Source organism: Chaetodon auriga, chromosome 8, assembly GCF_051107435.1.
Source record: "Chaetodon auriga isolate fChaAug3 chromosome 8, fChaAug3.hap1, whole genome shotgun sequence".
Lineage (NCBI taxonomy): Eukaryota > Metazoa > Chordata > Actinopteri > Chaetodontiformes > Chaetodontidae > Chaetodon > Chaetodon auriga.
The window spans coordinates 251,623-276,106 of NC_135081.1; the positions used below are offsets into that span (position 1 = coordinate 251,623).

Below are 24,484 nucleotides of genomic sequence, written 5' to 3' on the forward strand. Positions count from 1 at the left end.
GTTGAAACAAACCATGATCTCAGTTCCTAATGCTGCAGTTATAGTGCTTCAGATTTTGCATCTTAAACAATGATGTCTTTGACACTCCTTTCTGTTGATCATGTTAAACCATACTGTTTAATATTATGTTCTGTTTATTCCTGTTCACAAATTACTGATTTGATAGCAATAATTAAGCAAACAGAGTATGAGATTTCAGCACGCAAATTATTTCTTGTGGTAAATTAAAAGGTTTAAACTACATGTCAGTTCCATAAAACCTACATTTACAGTCAGTTGTAATGATACACTTGAACTCATCATTGACTGGCAAAAAATGTTACATGTCAATATATCCAAACGCTTCAATTTCTTATGGAGTACTCAACAGGGTACTAGCAGGAACAAATTATGGAGTTTATGCTTAGTTCTACAGCAGTATTTACATTCTGCAGCGTCTTTTTCATTGATCAACTTCATATGATGATTTTTACTGTGTACAACCCTGTGTCCAAGTTGGGATACTGTGTAAAACGTAAATAGAAACAGAATGGGGTGATTTGCACACTGAAAACTGAACACTGAAAAGCCATATTTAACTGAAAACAGCACAAAGAAAACATATCAATTGTTGAAAATGAGAAATTTCATTGGTTTTTGAAAAGCATCGCATCGCAGCATCGCATTTCAAAAAAGTTGGGACAGTGGCAACAAATGACTAGAAAAGTTGTGAAATGCTAAAACACCTGGTGGAACATCTCACATTGAATTAGGTTAACTGACAACAGGTCAAGAACACGATTGGGTATCAAATGAGAATCCCAGGAAGGCTGAGTCTTTCTCAATTAAAGATGGGGAGGTGTTCACCACTCTGACAGACAGCACTGACAAACAGTGCAACAATTTAAGAACAATGTTTCTCACTGTAAAATTGCAAAGAATTTGGGGATTTCATTGTCTACAATATATAATGTCATTAAAAGATTCTATCTACAGAAACCTGTGTATGCAACAGACAAGGTCAAAAACCAATATTGGATGCCCGTGATCTTTGGGCCCTCAGATGGCACTGCATTAAAAACAGACACAATTCTGTAGTCGACTTCACTGCATGGGCTCAGGAACACCTCCAAAAACCACAACACAGTTTGTCGCTGCATCCACACAAGTGCAAGTTCAAACTCTAGCATGCCAAGAGGAAACCGTATATAAACCAGACCTACAAACGCCTTCTCTGGTCCCTTCTCTGGAGGATGGATGCATCCTCCGGGCTAAAGTAGAGAGGGACCATCTGGCTTGTTATCAGCACACAGTTGAATGACATTTCTCATTCTCAACATTTGATATGTTGTCTTTGTGGTATTTTTAATATGGGGTTTCAGTGTTTTGCAAATCATCACATTCTATTTCTATTTTCATTTTACAAAGTGTCCCAACTTTTTTAGAAACGGGATTGTATTAATGTCTAAAGTGCTGAGCACCTTATCACAAACACTGACATATTTCTCCACTATGTGAATGTAGAAAGACTGCACTAATTTACCATTCAACAAGTTCTAAATACTGCAAACAATTAGGAGTCTGAGGATTTTCACTGATACATTGGCTGTGTAATTTAAATTGTAGCAACAGAAGGCTGGACTTCTTAAGGCCTTTTGAACAGGACAGCCTTATGGATTCATTACTGGTCTTGAGAGGGCAGACTTCGAAACAGCAGCATTTAACCTGGGACAGAGCATTTGTACATAGGTAAATATTGGTCACAGCAAAAAGAAAAAGGTAATGCACAAATTCACAATACATACAATAATTCATTTACAGCTGTGTACAGTGGGACAAACTGTAATTTTATTTAGGTCCCAAAGCATTCCTTTGAAATCAGAAAGAATGACATTCAGTATGAACAAACTCCAAAGTTTCACTGTCCAGTAAATTCTGCGGACAGACAGTCCTGTCCACATGACTGTCACTACAGTGTGGATAGCAGCAGGCCCATGCACTCCCAGTCTCTGTCTTTCCACTGTTGTAGTACATGAGGCCGACACTGGTGCCCACCACCCTCCTCCACTTCACCCCATATTAGTAAAGGCTCCAGGCCTGCTGATGCGGATGCTGGGAGTAAAGTGATGAAGAGCTAGATGATGAGGCAGTGAGCTCGCCAGGGAAAAGCTGCTTTCCACACACACATATTCAGTCCAGCTTCTCCTTCTGTACCAGCTTGGGAGCATCTACAAAGTCCAGCCCATTGAAGAGGATGACACCACCTGTGACCACACTGGCTGTTCCCCAGAACAGAACATAGGCCAGAGTTTCAGTCCACGTGTCACCTAAGGGAACAACAGGTCATACTAAGTCAGTGGAGGATATATAAAACAAATTTTGCATCATCTGCCAAAATATTGGGGGAACTTCCAAAAAATAGCAATAGGTGCATGATTTTTTTTGAGCATGATATGAATTAATCTCAATATAAATATACTGTTATGTTTGTGGGTATGAAAATTCCTGTGAATCAAAGTTTTTGCAGTTTGTCTTACCAGCCATTAGCAGGCAGATGATACACATGGAGAAAGCTACCACCATGATAATAGGCAACTAGAAAAGGAAAAAAGACCTGTCACATTATAGACTCTCAAAGAAGAAAAACTCAAATTATCTCCCTGAGCCCTTCTTACCGTCAGAAACTTCCAGTCTTTGGGATCACGCAATGGGGTGGTCCAATCAGCTTCATCCACAGCATAATTCCCCAGGAACAGATCAATGGAGTCCTGTATTGAAACAGACCAACTGTCTCCTACTATCTCAACAGTTATGATTTTCTGAATTGTTGTCTGGTGTTTTTGCATTTTAGTGCATCTCTAAATACCAAGAATTAACTACTTAGCTGCCCTGTGATTGTAAATATTTCTGATGATTGAGTCTTGCTACATGATGGGTTCTGACAAAGTGTCAATTGGGTTAAGGCTGTTTAAGGCAGGGTAAGTTATTTTTTTTTAAGTAGTTCTTTCATCAATATTTTTTACATTTCATTTTTTGCAATTCATCCACATCCATTCATTTGGGGCGGCTGTGGCTCAAGGGGTAGAGTGGTCAACCACCAGTCAGGAGGTCGGTGGTTCGATCCCTGGCCTCAGCAGTCCACATGCCGAAATAACCTTGGACAAGATACTGAGCCCCAAAACTGCCCCCGATGCTGTGTCATTGGTGTTGTAATTGTAATTGCAATTTTGTCTCTACATTTTGTCAGCACAAGACAGATCTCAAGAATCGTGGTCATTATAATTCATGGACAATTCTCCTTTGATTCTATAGCAGACTATGACTGAATATAACTGACAGGTTTACATGTGAACTTAGTGCATCACACCAAATTAATGAAATTGAAACTGAAATTAATACTCAACATTTACCAGGTGTTCATGTACTTTAAATGGCCACCCACATGGGCACTGTCCTTTCATACAGAATGGCTTTAGCCTTTACAAGTCTGATTTTGTAGTTCTGCTGCATCCCAGATCTCAACAATAACATTATTAAAATGTTACTGCAACCTAAAGAATTTATGGCCAGCACTGCTAGATATACAGAATATTATTTGGGAACAAAAAGAAAAGTGGATACACCTGAAACGTTCAGCAAAATTGTGCAGTTCACTGAAAAACTGCATGCACACACAAAAAGTATGGTTGGTCAAAGTTGAATCAGGAAGCAGCTCTGCAAGGTTGCTGCAGAAAGGATCTGAGCACCGACCTCAAATATGCACTCTCCATTTTTAGTGCCGTCTAGCCCCTCTACAAATGTCATCATGCATTGTTGATACTTCTATTGTTTAGTTATATTTTGTAAAGTATCCACAGCCACACTCCTGCTGTGGCTGTGGCTGCTGGATTATTTCACTGTGCACTAAATTTAATCCAGCAGACGCCTCCAATACTTTCTATATTCACTGTATTGTATGTGATAGATACTGTAAAACTCATTACTGTACTGTAAAACACTGATCACTGATCCACACTGATACTGTAGCACTCGAATCTACAAATTTTTGTACCCACCTGTCGAAAACCATCAGAGAAATTGTTTTTGTAATATCGGATCATGGAGTTCCAGCCGTCCATCAGCAGCCCCCACTGAGTCCTCTTCCCTGTTCTGAAAGATCAATAAGTAGTTCAACAACATATAGAAAGTCACATGTCTTCAGAGGATGAATCTGAATCTATTTTGGTGACCCCTGACCTTTCCTCTAGCATCACCATTTATCATTGTATTTTATCATATTATATAATATGTATTATAATGTGTTGTTATATATGTATTATAATGCATATCATATGACTATATACTTAGTTATACTTAGTATTTTTAATATTTGCTATTATTCACTGTTTATATACTTAGCTATATATTTAGTTGTATTTTTTAGAGTTTTTTTTTTACACTTAGTTATATTTTAAGAATCGCTGCTATTCTATATTTATATACTTAGTTATATTTTTAGAACATTCTTTTCTCAGTTTTATTCTCATCCTTACTCTTCTTTATTGTATATGTTTTATGTTTATGTGTATGTTTAACCTGCTGCTGCAACAAAAGAATTTCCCAATTGGGATCAATACAGTAAAGTCTAAGTCTTAAATTTACCCTTGCTCACTTTAATATACAAAAATATCTAAATCTAACTCACTACATTTACTGAGGATATCCATGCTTCCCAGAGAATAAAGCCTCTCTATTTTGGACATTTCATGAACTTTCTTTTTGCATGTGAACTCTATGCTCATAGTCAGCAATGGCATTTATTCAGACTAATGACCCTTCTCTGTAGACTTGCTGTAATTCTATTCTAATTTCACACTGCAGCTTGCTTCTCTTTCAAGGGAATGGAACCAAGTGGAACCAAGTAACTGATACTTGACTTGATCATGAAATCGCCATTTAGTGTGACTATCATACTGGGAACAAATCCCCAACAGATTTTGGTATATCTTTTGTTTTTCCTGATGTAAAACTAGAGGACAGTTCAAGATTCATCTTCTTGGAACCATGCTGAGCAGATTTTAAAGAAATTTGGACATTATTTGTTAAAATGTATGATTCTGGATCAAAGGGAGAGGAACAAATGGACAGATTAGTAGACAAGCCAACATCTTCCTTCTAAGACTGTTCCTTTGTCATTTGCGGGTTGTTAGCATGTGTTTAGTTGAATATTGGCTGTTTGCTGTGTGAAAACTAACCTGGTGAAGTCAGTCTTCAGTGCACCAGTACCAGCATACTGCTTGGCACAGGCATCAGCATTGTCTGCCCAAGCTACATGTAAACAAGTAGGGCAGGAGACAAAAAACAGAAAGAGAAATAGAGAAAACAGATCATATTATCAAATATGACCTTAAATGGAGGCACGCCAGGTGATTACTTCAAAGGAAACTAGTGAAGCCACTGTTGTGTCTGGGAGAGCCCACCATTCTTATATATCTTCTCAAAGTCTGCTTGCTCTTCAATCTGCTGGCCCATGGAAAGGACTCCCATCCTCTGCAGGCAGACACAAACACATTTGAGTTGAGAGGAAAATTCAGAATTAACCCTTTGACTCATTTGTCATAGGCATCATATTTTATTAGATTGTTGTAAGAAGTCTCTGTGTTTTCTGATCTGCTTTTACTCAACACTTCCTCTAGGTTTACCTGTTATCTTGATAAATTCACTATAATGTCCATGTCCACAGCATGAATTGTGTCAGTCAGTGCAATAAAAGAGTCATGTGACACTCACCTGTCTTCTGCTCTGCCTTTATGTTTTAACAGAAATACTGTTGTCCTTCACTCAACACTTCTGAAAAGATAGCATTAAAAGCTTTCAAGTGGCCTGAGGTGCACAATTTCTCCCTTTCCTGGTAGGCTTTTAATATGAAACATCTGGAACGTGCACATTTATTGACAGGAGTTCAACACTGGTTGAAAAAAAGTCCAAAATACACAGAAAGCAGCAGAGAGGTGAGTATGACATGACTTGCTGTTGTACTAACTGAATCAGAGCTTATGTTGAATTTATCACTGAGCCTAATACAGGGAAAACTCCACCTCTGTATTCATGCTGTCAATGCCTCAAGCTATGTGTGGACATGGTGGATACAATGGAATCCATTATGACCAACATGAATTCAAGGTGAGCATAGCCACTGTTTTCGATGTGCAATTGTTTTTATTATTATGTCCAACTCCTGTTTGATTGCGGGATCCTACCTGTAGCTGGGACTGCAGCGAGCGTCGGGCCAGCAGGCTCTGGATAACATTAGTACGGTCCAGACAGTCCATGCAGTTGCTCCGAAACGTCCCCTCCTGGTTCAACAGCACCTTCCCATCTGCGTCCACCAGGAAATATCTGAACCCACATTCACATCATTATCTTCTGATGTAGAGTACATAGACATCTAGCTGGTGGTATATCAGCTCACATACAATGCAAAAGGTACACTAACCCATATTCATCTTGCATTTCAGCAACTATGTCCAATAAGATCTGCAGTCGATGCCACCTCATCCGACTGCACTCTTTATGGAAGTCAAAGGCTATGTACCTGCAAAAAAGCAAGCATTTATCGGAAGTACAATGACCTCAATCAAATTTGAGGTGGAGTTAATATGAGGTACTAAAAGAACCCAGCCACATATGAGGGGAAAAAGGCAGAACTGGTGGTAATCTTACTTGATCATGCCATTACCCAAGCTGGTCACCATCTTGTCAAATGCCAGCTCCAGTGGCTTTTCTGAACCCTTTTGGTTGATCTGTGAAAAAAAGATAACAAGAACTCTGTTCTTATCTAAAAATAATGCAAACAAACATTTTATTTATGGAAAGTAATTCATTTTTTGTTTTCATTAAAAATAAACAGAATAATGTAAACAAACTGGCATTTAAAGGGTAAAAAAATATGAAAATAAATTAATATTTGGTACTAACATTAAACTCAGTGAAAGTGGAAAACGATATCAAAAGAGTATTTTTATGGCAGTTTTTTTACACAGACATTTATGTCCCATTTTGTATTTTGAGGAACTTCTTTTAACGTGAGGCACCATGGTTAATAATCTGCTGATCATTTTCATAGTATCATTTCCTTTGACTGCTTCTTTCTAGTCAGGGTCATATCATAGGTTGAAGACGTGAGATCAATATCCAGCTGGCACATTGATTTCATAAAAATAAATTAATACAAATGTGATTGCACATTTTTTCATTTTACCAAGTTCAAAATGCCTTGTCTCCCATAGAGAATAATTTGTGAGTCAAAGTGTCTCTGGAATCCATCCAACTAAAGAGATAAACAGAGAGAAGAGGGAAAACTGCATGAGAAATTAAGATAAATAAGGTTAAAAATGCACAGAGTGCATTGTTTTGCCTAAAGTAAGTGTAAAGGCATCTTACATGGTTGACTGTTTTACTGATCTGTGGTTTTGGCTTGTACTTGAGATTGGGCCTTTGGGACCAGTACACGGGGATGGAGCCTCTTGTCTACAAAGAAAAAGGGCATAATGCATCAATATATCATCATATTGCTTTCATAAACTCATTCCTCCATTACAACTTATACAAAACTATCAAGGCCCCAATATGCAGTGGGTTTACAGCACCCCTTTGAGCCACCTCTCAGACTCATGTACCACTAGGCCACAACAGAAATGTGGACTGTGTGGAATCTGTGCTGGAAGGAAGACAGAACTATTTATATTCTTCGAAAACTAATTTTTGAGGAATATGAACATACACACTTGCACACTGAAGACATGCTTATAGTACTGACAGTGTATGGTATCATGATGTGATGGTGTCAAAGTTGACATGGCACCAGCATAGCAGAAATTAGTTGAGAATTCTGGACCTGCTGTTCGTCCACTGAATTATTGTTTGAATGATCATTCAATTCTTCCTTATGACCAGTCCAAATGACTAAATCTGCCCTGTTGCATTTTTGTTTTGGGTCACCTGAACAAATGAAGCCTTGGCACAGTTGTGTTGCACTATCTGTTCTGTTTCCACATAGTTAGCAGCATGTCCTTCTGAATCAATACCTACAGACAAAAACACAAAGAGCCAAAGAAGTTAGACGTCTAATGGCATCAAAACCCCAGTAATGCAGAGACAATTGGCTTTTCATTTACTTAATGTCCACTAGGTCTGTGAAGATTCTCATTTATCCAGGTCACGATACTTCTAAGTGCTTCAGAAGGCAACTGGACTTGCTTGTCATTCTACAACACTGGACCACAAGCAAGTCCAGTTGAATTTGGAAGCACTTTCAAATTGATGTCCAGTAATTATGTTTGATTAGCAAATTTGCGCTGGAGCAAGTAAAATGAAATTCACTTGAACATATGCATATAAATGCCTATATTTCCAAACAATTGACATGAAACTAATATGTAATGACCCATTTAATTCGTTACTGGTTTTGTCTGTCCACACATACAGCATAATTACTTTTTCCTGTCATAGAACCCTGATTCCAAAAAAGTCAGGACACTATGTGAAACGTAATTAAACAGAATTTGGTTAATCGTTTTTGATGTACACTGATGAAAACAACACAAAACCAATATATTTAATGTTCATTCATTGATTTTTGTAAATATAGGCTTATTCTGAATTTGATGCCAGCAACATGTTTCAAACACATTGGGACAGGGGCAACGAGAGACTGGGAAAGTTGCGGCACATTCAACAACAGTTAGTAACATTTCGCAGTTAAAAAGTTTAACACGTGATAGTATTATGACTGGGTATGAAAGGGGCATCCTCCAAAGGTCCAGTCGTTCACAAGTAATGATGGGGCAAGGTTCACCACTTTGTGAAACACATGATTGTTTATATGGTCTCAGGAAGAGTTTGGAAAAATGCTGTATGTAAACACAGTTCACTTGCAAATGACTGCATTCTGTTTGTATTCAAGTTTTACACCGTGTCCCAATGTTTTTGAAATCCAGATTGTAAATGAGCTTTCAAATGTTTATAAAACACAAAAAATGTTTTTTTCTTTCACAGATTTGTTTATTGAATTTTAAGACACGATAACAAGTAGACAGGTAGTTACAAGATAAAGAAGAAGAAGAAGAAGAAGAAGAAGAAGAATCAGAGGGACAATCCCCTTTATTTGTCACACAACATACATGCACACGCCATGCAATTGGTGAAATTTGTCCTCCACGTTTAACCCATCCTGATCATCCTTGCTCCGCGGCAGACCAGGAGCGGTGGTAACGGTGGCACGGTGGCAACACTGTCACCTCACAGCTAGAAGGTGCCAGGTTCGATTCCCGGGGGCATGTCCTCCACCATGCCTTCGGTGCCTGCTGTTTGAGAGTGTGTGGAGTTTGCATGTTCTCCCCGTGTTCACCTGGGGTATCCTCCTTAAAAAAAAATCCCTACTAAAAAAAAAAAAAAAAAACCATGCAAGAAGATCACCAACTGACCAATGGTGACAAAGGAAACCAGCCACCGTATAAAACAAGTTAGCATAAAATCTGGACCTGTACAAGTAGATCCAAGAGAAAATACTTGAACAATGTCATAATACACAAAATGCAAAAACAAAATAGCAGAACATACACGTTGGTCATCCAAAGTTACTCAAGGACAGACATACACCCACCCAGTAAAAAAAGACCTTATATAAATAAATAACATTTTCACACTGCCAGCGGTGGATAAATAAACAAAAGGTATACAGATGCAGCAGTCACTCTGGGATAGTAGGAAACACCAAACTGTCCACATGTGCAAAGAAAGGTCCCCAAGCTTTAGAAAATTTAGCAAGCGAACCATTTATTGCACACCGTATTTTCTCCACTTTGACAAAATTGAGTATATCTTTGATCCAAGAAGAGAGAGAGTGTGTGTGTGTGTGTGTGTGTGTGTATTAGACGCTGGGCCAATAGAGTAACAAATGCCACAAATTCCGTTTTGTATTTTGGAATAGATAGATTAGGGGGCAAAACCCCAAACAGTGCAGATAGTACTGTTGGTTCAAATGGAGTTATGATACATATTGAAATGGAATTAAAAAGTTCCAACCAATAAGTGTGTAATGAGGGGCACGACCACAACATATGGATATACAGGTGCCTGACGACATCTGTCACACATGGGATCAACATCATCATAAATCTTAGACAGCCTGACTTTGGTGAAGTGTATGCAATGCAGAATTTTACATTGGGTCAGACCATGTCTCGTGCAGATAGATGAGGTGTGAACCCGACGCAAAATCAGACCCCACTGCTCCTCAGAAATCTCCCCCACGTCGTCTTCCCCCTGAGTTCTTAGCCGGCATAGAGAAACTGGGCACAATGAGATAATAAGGTTATATAAATGTGACACCACACCCTTAGCAGAAGAGGGAGGAGATAGAAAAGACTCAAATGGTGAGGCCTCAGGAAGACCTGGAAAGTAGGAATTAAGATTGCGAACAAAACTGCGGATCTGCAGATACCTAAAAAACTGTGAATTTGGTAATGAGAACTTGTCACACAGCTGCTGGAAGGATCCGAATACATTTTCAATATATAGGTCACTAAGCGTCTTATATACCTGAATTTGACCAGAGAGAAAATGCTCCATCAATCAAAGATGGATGAAACATAGGGTTGGCAGATACAGGAGCTAAGAAAAAAGGTCTAGAGGCCAAGTGGCGTCTAAACTGTTTCCAAATTCTTAAAGTGGATTTAACCAAAATATCATCAGTGTAGGGAGACAAAGAAAGGCTAAATGAACAGTGAAGAAGAGCTGTCAGCGAAGCCGGTTTAGAGGAAAGTGCTTCCATTTTTAACCATGCTGACGACCCGGGTAATTTCTCATATTGAATCCAAAACTGGATTATCCTCAGGTTCACAGCCCAGCAATAAAATCTGAAATTAGGCAAAGCCAAGTGACCTCGACCTCTGCAACAGTTCCCTAAGTAATCGGGGAACTTTCTTATTCCAAATAAATTCAGAAACTAGACTATCTAATTTACTAAAAGAAGGACTGACGAAGGAAAATAGGTATACATTGGAAGAGATATGATAGCTTGGGGAGGACATTCATCTTTACAGAATTTACTCAAGCTATAAGAGACAAAGGCAGTAGTGACCACCGTCGAAGATCTTCCTGTATTTGAGCCAGTACCGGCGGCAAAATTTAACTTGAACAGGTCCTCAAACTTTCCTCCAGCATGAATACCAAGATATGAAAAACTCAACAGGACATGTGTAAATGGGAAGTCCTGTACTGAGTTACGGGCCGTATCATTTAAAGGGAATATCTCACTCTTGTCCAAATTAAGTTTATACCCTGAAATACAACAGAGCTGCTGGGACCGAAGCCGAGAGGTTGGAGACATATAACAACAGGTCACCGCATAAAGGGAGACTCTATGTTCAATTCCATTTCTGATTATACCGGTTATGGAAGGAGCTGACCTTCGCATATAGCGAATAACAGCAGGCTCAAGTGGCAGCCCTGACGGGTGGAGGGATGCAAAGGGAAGTATACTGAGTAAACATTATTGGTCCGAACTGAAGACATTGGAGAAGAGTAGAAAACCCGATTAGAAAAAGAGTGTCTATTTCAGATGAACCCAGTTTGAACAGGGGAAATAATAGTAGGCAGTACTGTCTCCAACCGCATGGCTAATAATTTGGACAAGATTTTTACATCAACTGATAAGAGACTTATGGGGCGGTAACTAGAGCAGAGAAGTGGATCTTTATTTTTCTTCAAATCAACGATATAGAGGCATGATTAAGTGTTGGAGGTAATTCAGAGGAGCTGAAAGATTCCTTAAACATGTCAATCAAAAGAGGTGTTAATTTATCAAAGAATTTCTTATAAAATGCAACTGGAAATCAGGCCCTGGGCACTTTCCAGATTGCATGGAGAATATCGCCCCCCTTAAGCTCATCTCCAGTAACTGGTTCCTCAAGTCTTTTAACAGAGTCTGGATCAGCTTTAGTTATGTTCAATAACTCAAAGAAGCTATCAAAAGCAGGATAATCTGAATTAATTTCAGAGGAATATAACAAGGTGTAAAACTGTTTGAACTGATCATTGATTTTCCTAAGGTCAGATGTTATACCAGAAGGAGTTCGAATTTGTTGAATCTGATGAGACATGGAAGTCTGCCTCAGGTGATGGGCTAACAATTTACTTGCTTTGTCCCTATACTTGTAGTGAAAATGTTTAGCTTTAAGTAATAGTTGATTAGTAGAAAGAACATCAAATTCAGCTTGTAGGGAGAGGCGCTCTTTGTATATGTTTGGAGATGGGGAGGAGGCATAAATGTAATCAAGCTGAAGAATGCATTGTCTAATTTCCTGTAATCTTTTTTCCTCTTTTTATCCTCAAAGCTACTATATGAAATAATCTCATCACGTATATAAGCCTTCAAAGTTTCCCAAAGAAGAGAGGCCAAAACCCCTGGGGTCCTGTTAACAGCAAGGAAAAATTCAATTTGGTTGGAAAAAAATTTGACAAAATGCTCATTTGACAATAAGCGCACGTTAAGACGCCGGGGGGGCGTGAGTTATCCCAATCCTTTATGTGCAACTCAAAGAAACTGGAGCATGATCGGACATTAAGATAGGTTCAGGTTAACAGATTTATGAATCAATATTGCCACACCTCTGTTGATAAGTGGACTGATATACCTGGCTAACCCATCTCCTTTGTAGGAGAGGCTGACTTGAGGATTTTAAATGAGTCTCTTGAAGGATGCCGGCACCTAGCTGTTGGAGGTGATGAAGGACCTTACTGAGTTTAATAGGATGATTTATACCTTTACAGTTCCAACTAACAAATTTGAGTACACTCCCAGGTTGCTGTGAAGAACTATGGTGGGACATATTTCAGGAAAATGAAAAAAAGTTTCTGCAATATAGTAAGTGAATGTGTAACGATAACCAAAGTATAATTAAGAAAACGGGTGACCAAGCTTAACAAAACATTAAACATAAACAACCTTCTCCCGCCCCCCACCCCCAAGCTGAAGCGTCACTCGGAACTGGATGCATGCTAAACCCACAATGTCACAAAAACATCCTAACATACTCCGTCACACCTCCAACATCTCCCAGATTTGCAATACTAAACTAGCAAGCGGATAAACAACACAGCAATAGCATGAACAAAACCGTACAAATGTGCTTCTTATGGAGCGCAGCTAAACAAACAGCTACTTAAATGGCCAGTTAATCAGTTCAAATACCTTTTTAAATCGTCTTTAGATTGAGGCTTCAGAAGACACCACGGATTTTACATTTGCTTTCACAAAGTCCATCGTGGCTGCTGGGTCTTCAAATGTGTGTGTGGCTCCACCGGGTAGCATGATCATGAGGATTGCAGGAAATCTCAGGCCAAACCTGACACCGGGGCATGAGCATAACTGGCGCTTAACTTCCAGGAAGACAGCACATTTTTTAGTGACCAATGCATGGGGGGGGGGGGACTCCAGAGGTCTCTCCAGCGAAGAATGTCATTCCTCACATGAAAAAAGTGTACTCTAATGACAAGGGGCTGGGGCTGCTCACCTTCCTTGGGTTTGCGCCGAAGAGTGAGATGTGCACGGTGGAGTAGGGGTTTCTCCTCCAAATCAAGAATGTCTTTCAGTAGTTGAGACACAAATTCAGTCGGTTGTGCTCCCTCGGCTCCCTCTGGTACTCCAACTAGCCGTATATTATTTCTCCTTGCTCTCCCTTCCAAGCCCTCACATTTGTCAGTCAGCAGTTTCACCTGCTTTTGGAGTATAGAGACCGTAGTTTCCAGTGTAGTTAGCGGGTCACTATGATCCAGGGATGTGTGCTCCAGCTCAGTGATGGTCTGGTCATGTAAGCTGAGTTTCTGTTGCAGAGGTTCAATGTGTCTCAATTCCTCCCTTACCGAAGAAATATCGGACCGCAAGTCAGAAGATAACCAGTCAATCTTAGTACAGATTTCCCCTTTCAGTAGGTCCAGCATAGCTTGTAGTTGTTCCAAATTGGAGGCGGCTCCAGACTCATCCGCTTCCTTCGGTGGCCTGGCCGGCTCAGCAGGGTGTGAGGCTTTAGAGCGGTCTGAACGTCCCTAGTCTGTTTTCACGCTTGAAGTCGCCATTCGTGCTTAAAATGTGCAAAAAAAAAAAAGTAGCATACAGTGGTCTGAACACACTATCCTACAAGATACCAGCGAAAAAGCGAAGAAAAAACTGTGTTGGAAAGTATTAAATATCGCAAATCCACAGAGCAGTGGGGAGACACGTCGTACATGCTCGATGCTCAACAGCACCCCCAAACACAAAAAACGTTGATCACAAAAAAGAATTGACGAGTGCATTGAATAAATAAAAAAATAATAAAACACCAGGAAGTGATGGATTACCAGCTGAGTGGCATAAGAAGTATTTACAGTACTTAATTCCTTTAACTGGACTCTTGAGAATATGTCAGCTCCAACTTTGTGGAATTAAGCCGTTATTACTGTCATTCCAAAAGAGGGCAAGAATAAAATGTTAATTAGTTCATATAAAGTTCAATTTTATATCAGGCTTATAAATTGTATGTGTCTATAATGTCCAGAAGACTAGATTCTTTTATTCCAGAATTAACTGATACTGATCAAACCAGATTTGTCTGAGGACGCTAAACCCAAGATAATATTAGACATTCTCCATTTAATACACAACATCAGGAAAACAAAAACAAATGCAGTGTTAGTTTAGACATTGAGAAACTTTTGACCGTGTCAGTTGGGATTATCTGTTTTTAGTCTTGGAGCATTTTGGCTTTCATCATTAAAATTTTCATTTCAGCTTTACCGGGGAATTACACAAGATAGGGGAATTACCAGAAACTATATTAAGGACAGATGGGAGGCAGAAATAAACGAAAAAAGGTTCACAATGGGAGAACATGTGTGAAACTATTTTTTCTGCATTTCGCTCTATGTATTGGTGGGAATTTTGGTCGAAGAACCTTATTCGTTTTTTTTAATCACTCCTGAAATGAAGTCATATTTGTCATCATCATGCTATATTTGTTGGAGAAATTACGGGGATTATGAGGAAGATCACCATCACATTTTTTGGAGCTGCCCAAAGATAATTATTTTGGGAAAGTAGTTGGAGAATCATGCAACATATTTTAGGAAGGCAGCCAAAAAAGCAATCACTTGTAAATTGTTACAGATTGATCCACCAACAATAGATGATTGGCTTGAAATCATGAAAGAATTACAGGAGATGGAAAGACTGACTTTCCTCATGAGATTAAAATATGATTTATACATCGTAAGATGGACAAAATGGACCAGACACTGGTTGGAATTCAGAGTGTGTTGGTGATTTCCCTCTCCTCAGTCTTTATTTATTTTTAAAGTGCCATTTACTTCCCAATGTGGTATGTGTGGTCATGGAAGCCCTCTGGGAAGCTACTTAGTACTGTATGAAGAACCTCTGTCTATAACCTGCAATACAGATTGTTTAGCATTTGAATATTCCGGATTTCATGGTGCTAGGCAACGATGTTGTGGGACTGCTAGGCAACGATGTTGTGGGACTGTGCTATTGTGTGTGTTGTTCCTCCTTATTGAACATGCAATAAAATTTAAGTGAAAAAAAAAATGTTGGCAAATTATTACTAAACAATTTTGGAAATATGTGCTGAAGAACACACAGAAGACAGTTCACTTCAGAAATACATCAGAACTGTGACAGAAACGTAGAGAATCTGGAATGTGACACAGCCACATCCAGTGGAAATGAGGTGTCAGTGGAGTGGACAGTGGTGTTACCTCGGACATAGTAGCGGACTCCGGCTCTAAAGCAGCTCCTCCTGGAGATAATACTCCACTCAAACACCTTTCCATTGATGCAACTTGACTTCATGGTCATGACTAGTCAACAGATGTGTTAAGAAACCAACAGTAGTGACACAGAATAGTAAGGAGTCAGCACCATACACATTAAAAGATAAACACATGTAAAGAAGAAAACCTGATGCTTACTGATTCAACATTTTTGTTGGATCAGTTTCAGAAGCTCTTTTTTAATACTATAGCACCTTTTTAGGAACTGTATTGTCTTTTAGTTCCAGTTTTGATTTCTAGAACTAGATCTCTTCAATAAACACATTCAACAGTATACAGCACATGGAACAGTTTAGTCATAAATCTAAAATTAAGCCATAAAAGCTTGAAATCACTCCAATGATGATGAGAGGGCAAATGGACCGCATTTATATAGCACTTACAGAGCACTTAAAGCACTTTACAACATAAGTCAGCATTCACACCCGTGACACTTGTGGCAGAGGCTACCATGCAAGGTGCCACCTGCTCATCAGGAGCGACACCCATTCATGCCCGCTCACACAGCTGTGGCACCCCAATTTGGGATTCATTATCTTGCCCAGGAACACTTTGAGATGTAGACTGTATGAAAGAAGTGAAACCACCAACCTTGTAATTAGTGGACAACCACTCTACCTCCTGAGTCACAGCCAACCTGAAAGGTCTCACACTCATTCAATAAACAGTATTGCCCATTTTACATTTATGAGAAGAGGAGTAAACTGTGGCAGTCAACAACAAAAAAGGATACAGCCATGAACAACAGGATACACAAACTTGTGTAACTGTAAGATGAGAGCAGCGTTAGACGATACTTACAGTAAAATGCTTTACTGTCATGCTTGTTACTATCGTTCTGTGTATAATACTTCTGAAATAAAACTTAAGGTTGCCTATGTAAACTTGGTTCTCTGAATAGAATCAGATGTCACAAAATCAAATAAGCCCCACCCAGTTTCTGAGAAGCACATACTCTACTCATGATACCAAATCACAAACCAGGGTTAGACAAGCAATCTTAAGATCTCTTTCACAGTATTCTTGATGAATCAAAAAAGACAGCTTGACAGAGCAGTTCAAACTCCACCTACTTTCACATCTACCCATACCTAGCCAGTCACTGCAGACAGCAAGTCTGATTGTCAGATTTTTTTAAAGTTCAAACTCTGGGGGGAGGGTGTTTCAGGAACTAATTTGAAGCAGACTGACCCATTAGGACCTGCTTGTACAACCCTGATTCCAAAAAAACTGGGATGGTGTGCATACAGAATGCAATCATTTGCAAACGAACTGTGTTGAGCAGCCCATGTAGTTCCCAAGCTCATGCAGGACTATCCTTTATGCAATCATGTTGAGTGGTGAACCTTGACCCATCCTTGCTTGTGAACAACAGAGACTTTGAGGGATGCCACATTCATACCTAATCATGATAATATCACCTGGTACTTATTACCCAGTTAACCTGCTTACCTGTGGAATGTTCCAAAACACCTGTTTGAGCATTCCACAACTTTCTTAGTTGTTTGCTGCCCTGTTGCTGGGATCAAATTCATAATAAGTAAGTATCACAGTCTGTTACATTTATGGTTTACACAGTGTCTAAACTTTTTGGGAATCAGGGTTATACCTGCTGCAAGCTCTTGGGGCTTCTACCCCATCAATTTCTAGCTAAACCAATAGGTGTTGTGAATTCTAGCACTATTACTGCAGTCTGATGTTTGAACACAAGCTATTGCAGTCAAGCCTTCTTCCTGTAGTAAAGGCAGCTGAACATGACAACAGTAATTTCGTCTTACCTCTGGCTGTGCAATAAATTCCCTCAACAGGTGACCATTCCAGACAAAACGCTGATCTGCCTGCAACAAGGACAGGTACGTCATGTGAATACAAAGCCAAAAAACAGGCAGACACAGTTGTGGAGATAAGGCTGACTCTAAGGAACATACCTAAAAAAAGAAATGTTTCTAAACATGAGTAACCGTACATTTGGAATCATTAATTGAGATAGAAGACATTTTTATGCATTAGTACATAACAATCAAAATAATGTTTCAATTGTTATTTTCTGGATAACAACATTTCTGACTGGTTATTCAGTTGTTGCTACTGAGAACCTATCAATCCATAGAGAGACTGGATAATATGTGGGATACACAGTAAGGTATATCTTACCCTCTCCAATAGGCTCATCTCCTGAAACTCAGGGCTGGTGTTGGCAAGGCGTTGCAGAGTGTGGGTCAGGTCATAGTCTGTTGCAAAGTAAAAGCCATCTGTCTGAAGCACGCTGTTGATCATTGACAGAAAAGTCTTGTTGTCTTGCATCTGAAACGAGACAAATCAAGCACCAGAGATGAGAAATGAAAACACTGACTGGAGAAGGACAAAAGTGTGGAATTCATCCAGTAGAGAAGCTACTGCCAGTAGACAGGACCCTCAGGTGACTCTGGCAGAAACATAGGTGCATCTCATTTTATGTGTATTTGCTCCTTGGTGCTCAAATGACCAAGAAGTCCACCATCATGAGGGACTAATGATGACTTAGTCTTCTCAATTCTCTGAACACACCCAGCTTGGTTATATTGTGGGTTTTCACCTTTAGCTTTTGCCTGGACAGCCAGGAAGACTCACCTCTTGCAGACCACATTGTGATTTTCAAATTGTAGCTTTTCTGACAATAAAAAAATATCTTGTGGTGTCCCACAATGGAGCTACTTGGGGCCACTTTAATTTTCAGTCTTTATGAATGACTTACCATATGTTGTTAACGATGCAGATGTAGATCTGTATAAGAATGACTGTTTTGTGTGTCAGCAAATTTAGCAGAGCTGAGAGAATCTGTCGAGATCAAAACCATTACTAAATGGGAGAAAATTAACAAATTCATACTGAACACTGGCAAGCTACATATATTGCATTGGGTAGTAAAAATGTTCTGGTTAATGTCACTGCACTCAACTTGTCTATAGATGGGATAGAAGTTCAGCAGGTCACTAAAATCAAATTACTTGGTGTTAAGTTAGATAACTTACTGTCTTGGTCTGACCATTTTCATTACATTGTCTCCGAGAAGAGAGAGGGCATTGCAATTTCAAGGAAAAAATCAGCATATGTTTCATCTTCTGTTATGATTGATGTTGTCAGGTCACTTGTTCTGTCACACCTGGACTACAACATCTGGTCAGGAGCTGCTGAAAAATATCTAAAAAAAAAAACCTTACATTGTACAGAGCAGAGCTGCCAGATTACTTCTTCATTGTTCTTTACGCACTGATGTGCGTGAGTTGCATAAATGACTATCCTGGTAAGTAAGCCCAAAGTAAGCCAGGATACCCCCACCCCTTCACATTTGGTATCACTGAAAAGCCCTAAATGTCCACTGTAGATAGCAAGTTAATTCAGCAGTATGCAGTCAGTGGGAGATATTCAGGTTTACAAATGTACACACACAGAGGACAAATTTGAACAATTTTACAGTCTAGAGACACTGTATTTTTATTATTCATGTGCAATTCAAAATCAACTGAAACTGAGCCATATTTCACAAGGCAATATTTTTTATATATAATATACATAGTCTCTGCAGTTGATTTTATTTTGTATCTTTTTTTATTGCCTATTTGTTCTTTTTTCTACTTCTCCTTTTTATTCTGTTGTAACAAGTGAATTTCTCCAGCGTGGGATCAATTAAGTCTTATCAGACTGGAACATGCTTCCTAATATCAACCTTGTCAAAAACAGATTTTCCTTCAAGAAGTCACTTGAACATAAACTGAGTAATTTGATATGGTTCTTATTTGTGTTATAGCTGTTTTGGCACCTTTTAGTCAATTGTTTATTTTTTGGTGCTGTGCATTTTTGACAATTTTGTTTTGTTTCTAATATACTACTGATTGTTTTATGTTATGCTTGGTTTACGCTGTACTTTTTGGTCTCATAACTTTTGTTTTTTGTGTCGATGAGGACCCAAGGGAAACTAGCGACCACTTTGTCGAAGCTAATGGAGATCCAAAAAAGGATAAAGCTTGATTAAACATAAGATGAGTGCTGGTCTGAATGACAAAAGAACCATGAAAAAAAAGTGTTTCTTCATAAGATGATGTCTTTATTTTCTCTCATTTCTCCATTAACATGCATCTCAGCACACAAAGAGATACAATGCATGTATGTATTTACAGAATTCAGTTTTTATCATATCATTACAGAAACTAATTAGCCTATAAACCAAAACGTGTGTGTGTAAAATAATGTTCAATTAATTCAAAAGGTCCACTTACAAGCGCAACAGGCACTCCTGGCCATGCACACAAGGGACTTTTGAATGGTAGTTCAGGTACTTTATCATTCAGGCCTCCCTTCAATCAATCAAGAGTAATGCCATAAAAATACATCCTACCTGGTTGTCTGTCAGGTGTAGTATTGTCTTCTTATATGAGATGATGTCAAAGTCCAGAGCCTTCCACACAGCATGGCTAAGCAAATCTCCCACCTTCCTCTTCTTTGTGATGACAACCAGGTACATGCCTACCACAAACAGGTGGTTGAAGATGAGAATGCACAGCAGAACATAATCTACCTGTATTACATACTGAACTTACCTGCCACCAACCGTATAGTTCCCATGAGTCCACATATCGGCCTGGTCTCAGCAGACGCAGGGATGTCTCTCCTCACTGATGACCATAGCACGGACACAACAATGGTTATAGAGAGTGTATTTAGAAGACAAACAGCAGTAGACTCATCTGAACTAGGGCTGCAATGAATCATGACTTTTGTTGTTGATGACTCTGAATTATTTTTTTCATAAACATATACTGATCCCAAGTACATGAGAATAAAGCGATGCCTTATAACTGTCTTTTTAAGATGAGCTAAAAAAATAATATGAAACAGAGAAAAGATAGCAAAGTACATATTTCCTTAGTAAGAACTTACGCTACTAATTGATCATAACTATGACAATCACACTTTGTGCAAACATGCACAATGGATGGCTTTTGCAACAACTGGAACTCATAGCTGCTGTCTCTCCCTGATCAGGAGTTAGAGAGAGAGACTGAATGTGGGTGTATGTGTGATTGGACTACTGTGCAATGGCTGGGTACAGACATTTGAACCCGCCTAGTCCAAGTTTAGTTGACTGACTCTTCAGATAGAAACAGTTGACAATTCTGTCTGATATCAGGCAAATGCAATGGTAGATTACCAACTGGGCAATGCAGGCCACATATTAGCTTTTTACGACATTTCTTTATTGTTTCAACTGAAATTGTTCTTTCATGACAAGCTGCATATTCCTTATTGAGCCACAGGTCGAAGTAACACACAACATGGGGTGATGTAAAATTCCAGAGAAATACCGTTCATGTTGCACATGTGAAGAATTTGTGCTTAATGGAGGCCCAGGAGTTAATTTTCCCCTGGGCCTCCCAATAACTTAATCCAGTCTAGCTGCTGTATGTAGTGCTGCTCTTCATCAACAGGAGGAACATAAGCACTTCCATGGTTTGTTTACATGCAGTTGAGGTGACTACTACTACAGTCACTATTGAGCATGGAGCAGTGTCTTTGTATTTGATCAGTGTGTTCTCATTCAGCTATATATGCACAGGACCCCAATCACTTGACCAGTGCTTACCTGTGAGAGTCATCTCTGCTGACAGCCGGTCAATAGCCAGGACATCCATGGAGCCATCATCAGAAGCCTCTATGTAAAACTTCTCTGGTGTGGTGCGCCTGGTGTAACAGGGACAAGACATTTCAAGACTAACACCAATTATCATGACATTGGGTAATATAGGGAGAGCGACATAGCACATAAGCAATCAGAGAGTTAGAATAAGTGAGTGGGCACAACTGGTTGGCAGCATTTTGTGTAATATTCATGCCACAACATTCTCATGAAGTTAATAAAACCACTAATTCTGAGTACAAATAAGAGGTTGCAGCCAGCCATTTATTTGACATGGTGTCAGAAGTATTCTGAGATGCCCAACACTATGCCGCGCTTTAGCTCAGTCGAAAACTACAACTTAGAGCTGCCCAGAAACTTGCCTGCCTGGAGATTCATACGGGATTCACACGGTTCAGGCTGGCTGCTAAGTTGGGTAACTACGACACCAAGGTCCAGGTTAGCACACTTATTTATGCCATGGGCTTCTACGCCAATTTTTTTTTAACCCATTCACATTTGGAGAGGAGGAGAAAGAGGACAATTACAAAACAATGCTAGCTAAATTTCATGGACACTGTACATGAGAGAGCCAGCTATTCTCTTGTGAAAAGTGATGCAGCTTATTTGGCAGAGCACTCTGTGAACTTAGCAACTAGAATTATATGGGGACAGTGAACATGTCAAAGACAGACTGGTATTGGAATCCACAACAAAGACCTCTCTAGGTGACTACAACTCATGTCCGGCCTCACCGTGGAAACCACAGTGCAAATGATGACTATGGAAGCAAGAGGAACTTTGTAAAATCCTGCTGAAGAGGTCAAGAGGAAACTCTAATGTACATGGTCCTAAACAGAAGGAATTTGGAATGTTATTGTTATCCTGAAAAAAAGGATAATTAAGCTGTTGATTACTGTACTATCTGTTAAGTTGGCAAATGTTATGTTCGTGATGTGTATGATGCCTCAAGGTGTGTGTGCTAAAGTAACAAATTAATGTTCAGCATGTCACGAGCATACAGTAAAAGAGTTTTGTTTGTAAATAGTGATGTCACAATCAAGAACAATCTGATTCTTTTAAACAGTTCTTTGGTATTAATGAATTGAACTGAGTTGGACATGGGAGGTGGTCTTTTTATTGCTGAAAATTAAACTCCTGCCAAAGCCAGTCTGGAGAAGAGCAAAACATCGCTGTTATTTGCTCTTCTTTCAATGAAGATATAGTAATTTCATGCTGTTGCTCCTACTCTCGGAAAGGAATGGCCCATCTCACAAAAGCTGATTCTCAAAATGTTCTGGGAACATTATTTTTTGGTTGAGGGAACGTTAATTGAACATTCCTACCCCACATTCCCTAGATGTTAAAAGGGCAAGCTTTTCTGACATAAAATCAACATAATTATTACGTTCCCAGGTTAGCTGAATGTTCAAGGGAGGTTACTTGGACATTTCTCCTTAAGATTCTTTAGATATTAAAGCAGTAAGTTTTTCTAACGTAAATGGACTATATTTCCATAGCACAAAGCAGACAACACAACACCAGTTCACACAATGGTGACACCCACACACTGATGAACTGATCTGGGACTTCAGTATCTTGCCCAAGGATATTTCTGATATGTAGACTGCCAAGGCCAGGGAATTGAACCAGCAACTTTCTTATGAGTGGACGACCACTCTCACTCCTGACCACTCTACCTCCTGAACCACAGTTGCCCCAGTGGCATGTTCTTGCAAAATGTTGTTGTTATGTTCTCAGAACATTCTGGCAAAGTTAACGGAATGTTCCAGGAAGGTTACTTGAACATCTCTCCCCAAAGTTCTCTAGATGTTAAAACAGCAAGTTTTTCTGACAAACATTTTTCTTTGAAAATTGTGGGAGGGTTAGCTAAAACTACCAGTAGGGAACCTCAGAGGAACATTTAAAAAAAAATTAGAACATTCAGGGAATGCCACGTTAACCATAAACATTTGCACAACATTCCTAAAATGTTGTGTGAGGGTTGCCTAAAAGGCTACCAGCAGGGAACCTTAAGGGAACATTGTCATAATTACCCCCAGAAAATATTTCTTTGTGTGATTATTAGAGCGGCTGTGATCTAGAGGGAGGATAATTTGATGGGGCAATATGGTAGACATACATATCATGTAACCAGAGAGCTTGAATAAGTAGCTAAATTGTGATAAGCTGTGAGTGAGCAAGGTTGATTAACATTACTTCCTGTAACGTTCATGCCACAACATTGTCAATCAGTTAATAAAATCAATAATAAATAATAAAACCTCCTTACTTAAGTTGTAGCGACCAGCATTTTTTCTAACATCACACAATCAACAACACTCATAGAAACCAAGCAATTATAATGTAATAATGGCACTACAACGAGAAGGGAGATCATGACACATCTGGAGGTAGACAACACTGAGCACCAACCGTGTTTGAGAACTGACAGAAAATACCTTTCTGTCTGAGCTAACTTGAAGCAGCTGGTTAGTTTTGAGCACTACAAACAACTTTCCTGAACTCGGCGTCAATACCAAATCTAGCTATCTCTACTCAGGAGCACGGGAATCTTGGTAAATGATTATGTTAACGGTTTTGTGTTTTCAATTCAACCAGATAAAAACTGATCATTTGTAAAGAAACTTTATCTGAGATCAGATGTGGCATTGGCTGTAGGACCAGTTCCACGATGCCTGCGCAGACTGGTAGAATTTACGTGATTAGCTGGCTTATCGTTATTGTCGAGTCAACATGAAGTCCTAACACAGTTTCATCACATTACATTCAGTATGAAAATATAATAAAACTATGTGATTTTGCGATATTGATCCATAGCACTTACAATTTGAAATTCTCATAGGTGCTCGCCATCTTTCCTCCCGTTTGACCTCAGTGACGTGGCAACGGCACACCGGTTACTTCCGTCATCAGCTGTGAAGACAGTAGACTCTCGCTGTGTCCTAATTCATTCACTCGCTC

General features: G+C 39.3%; 1 protein-coding gene across 1 annotated transcript; it reads right to left on the reverse strand.

The window, feature by feature from the left end:
• On the reverse strand, positions 1 to 24,484 carry sacm1lb (SAC1 like phosphatidylinositide phosphatase b). Its single transcript, XM_076737249.1, has 20 exons — positions 24,348 to 24,484; positions 21,467 to 21,564; positions 20,424 to 20,498; positions 20,222 to 20,349; positions 18,001 to 18,150; positions 17,625 to 17,684; positions 16,580 to 16,613; positions 15,772 to 15,873; positions 7,960 to 8,045; positions 7,402 to 7,488; positions 7,220 to 7,288; positions 6,682 to 6,761; positions 6,455 to 6,553; positions 6,219 to 6,357; positions 5,439 to 5,508; positions 5,214 to 5,286; positions 4,035 to 4,128; positions 2,655 to 2,747; positions 2,517 to 2,574; positions 1 to 2,306 (listed from the first exon to the last, which is right to left on the reverse strand). Exons 1-20 carry the CDS (start codon positions 24,374 to 24,376, stop codon positions 2,170 to 2,172), a joined length of 1,761 nt encoding a protein of 586 aa, XP_076593364.1. The 5' UTR covers positions 24,377 to 24,484; the 3' UTR covers positions 1 to 2,169.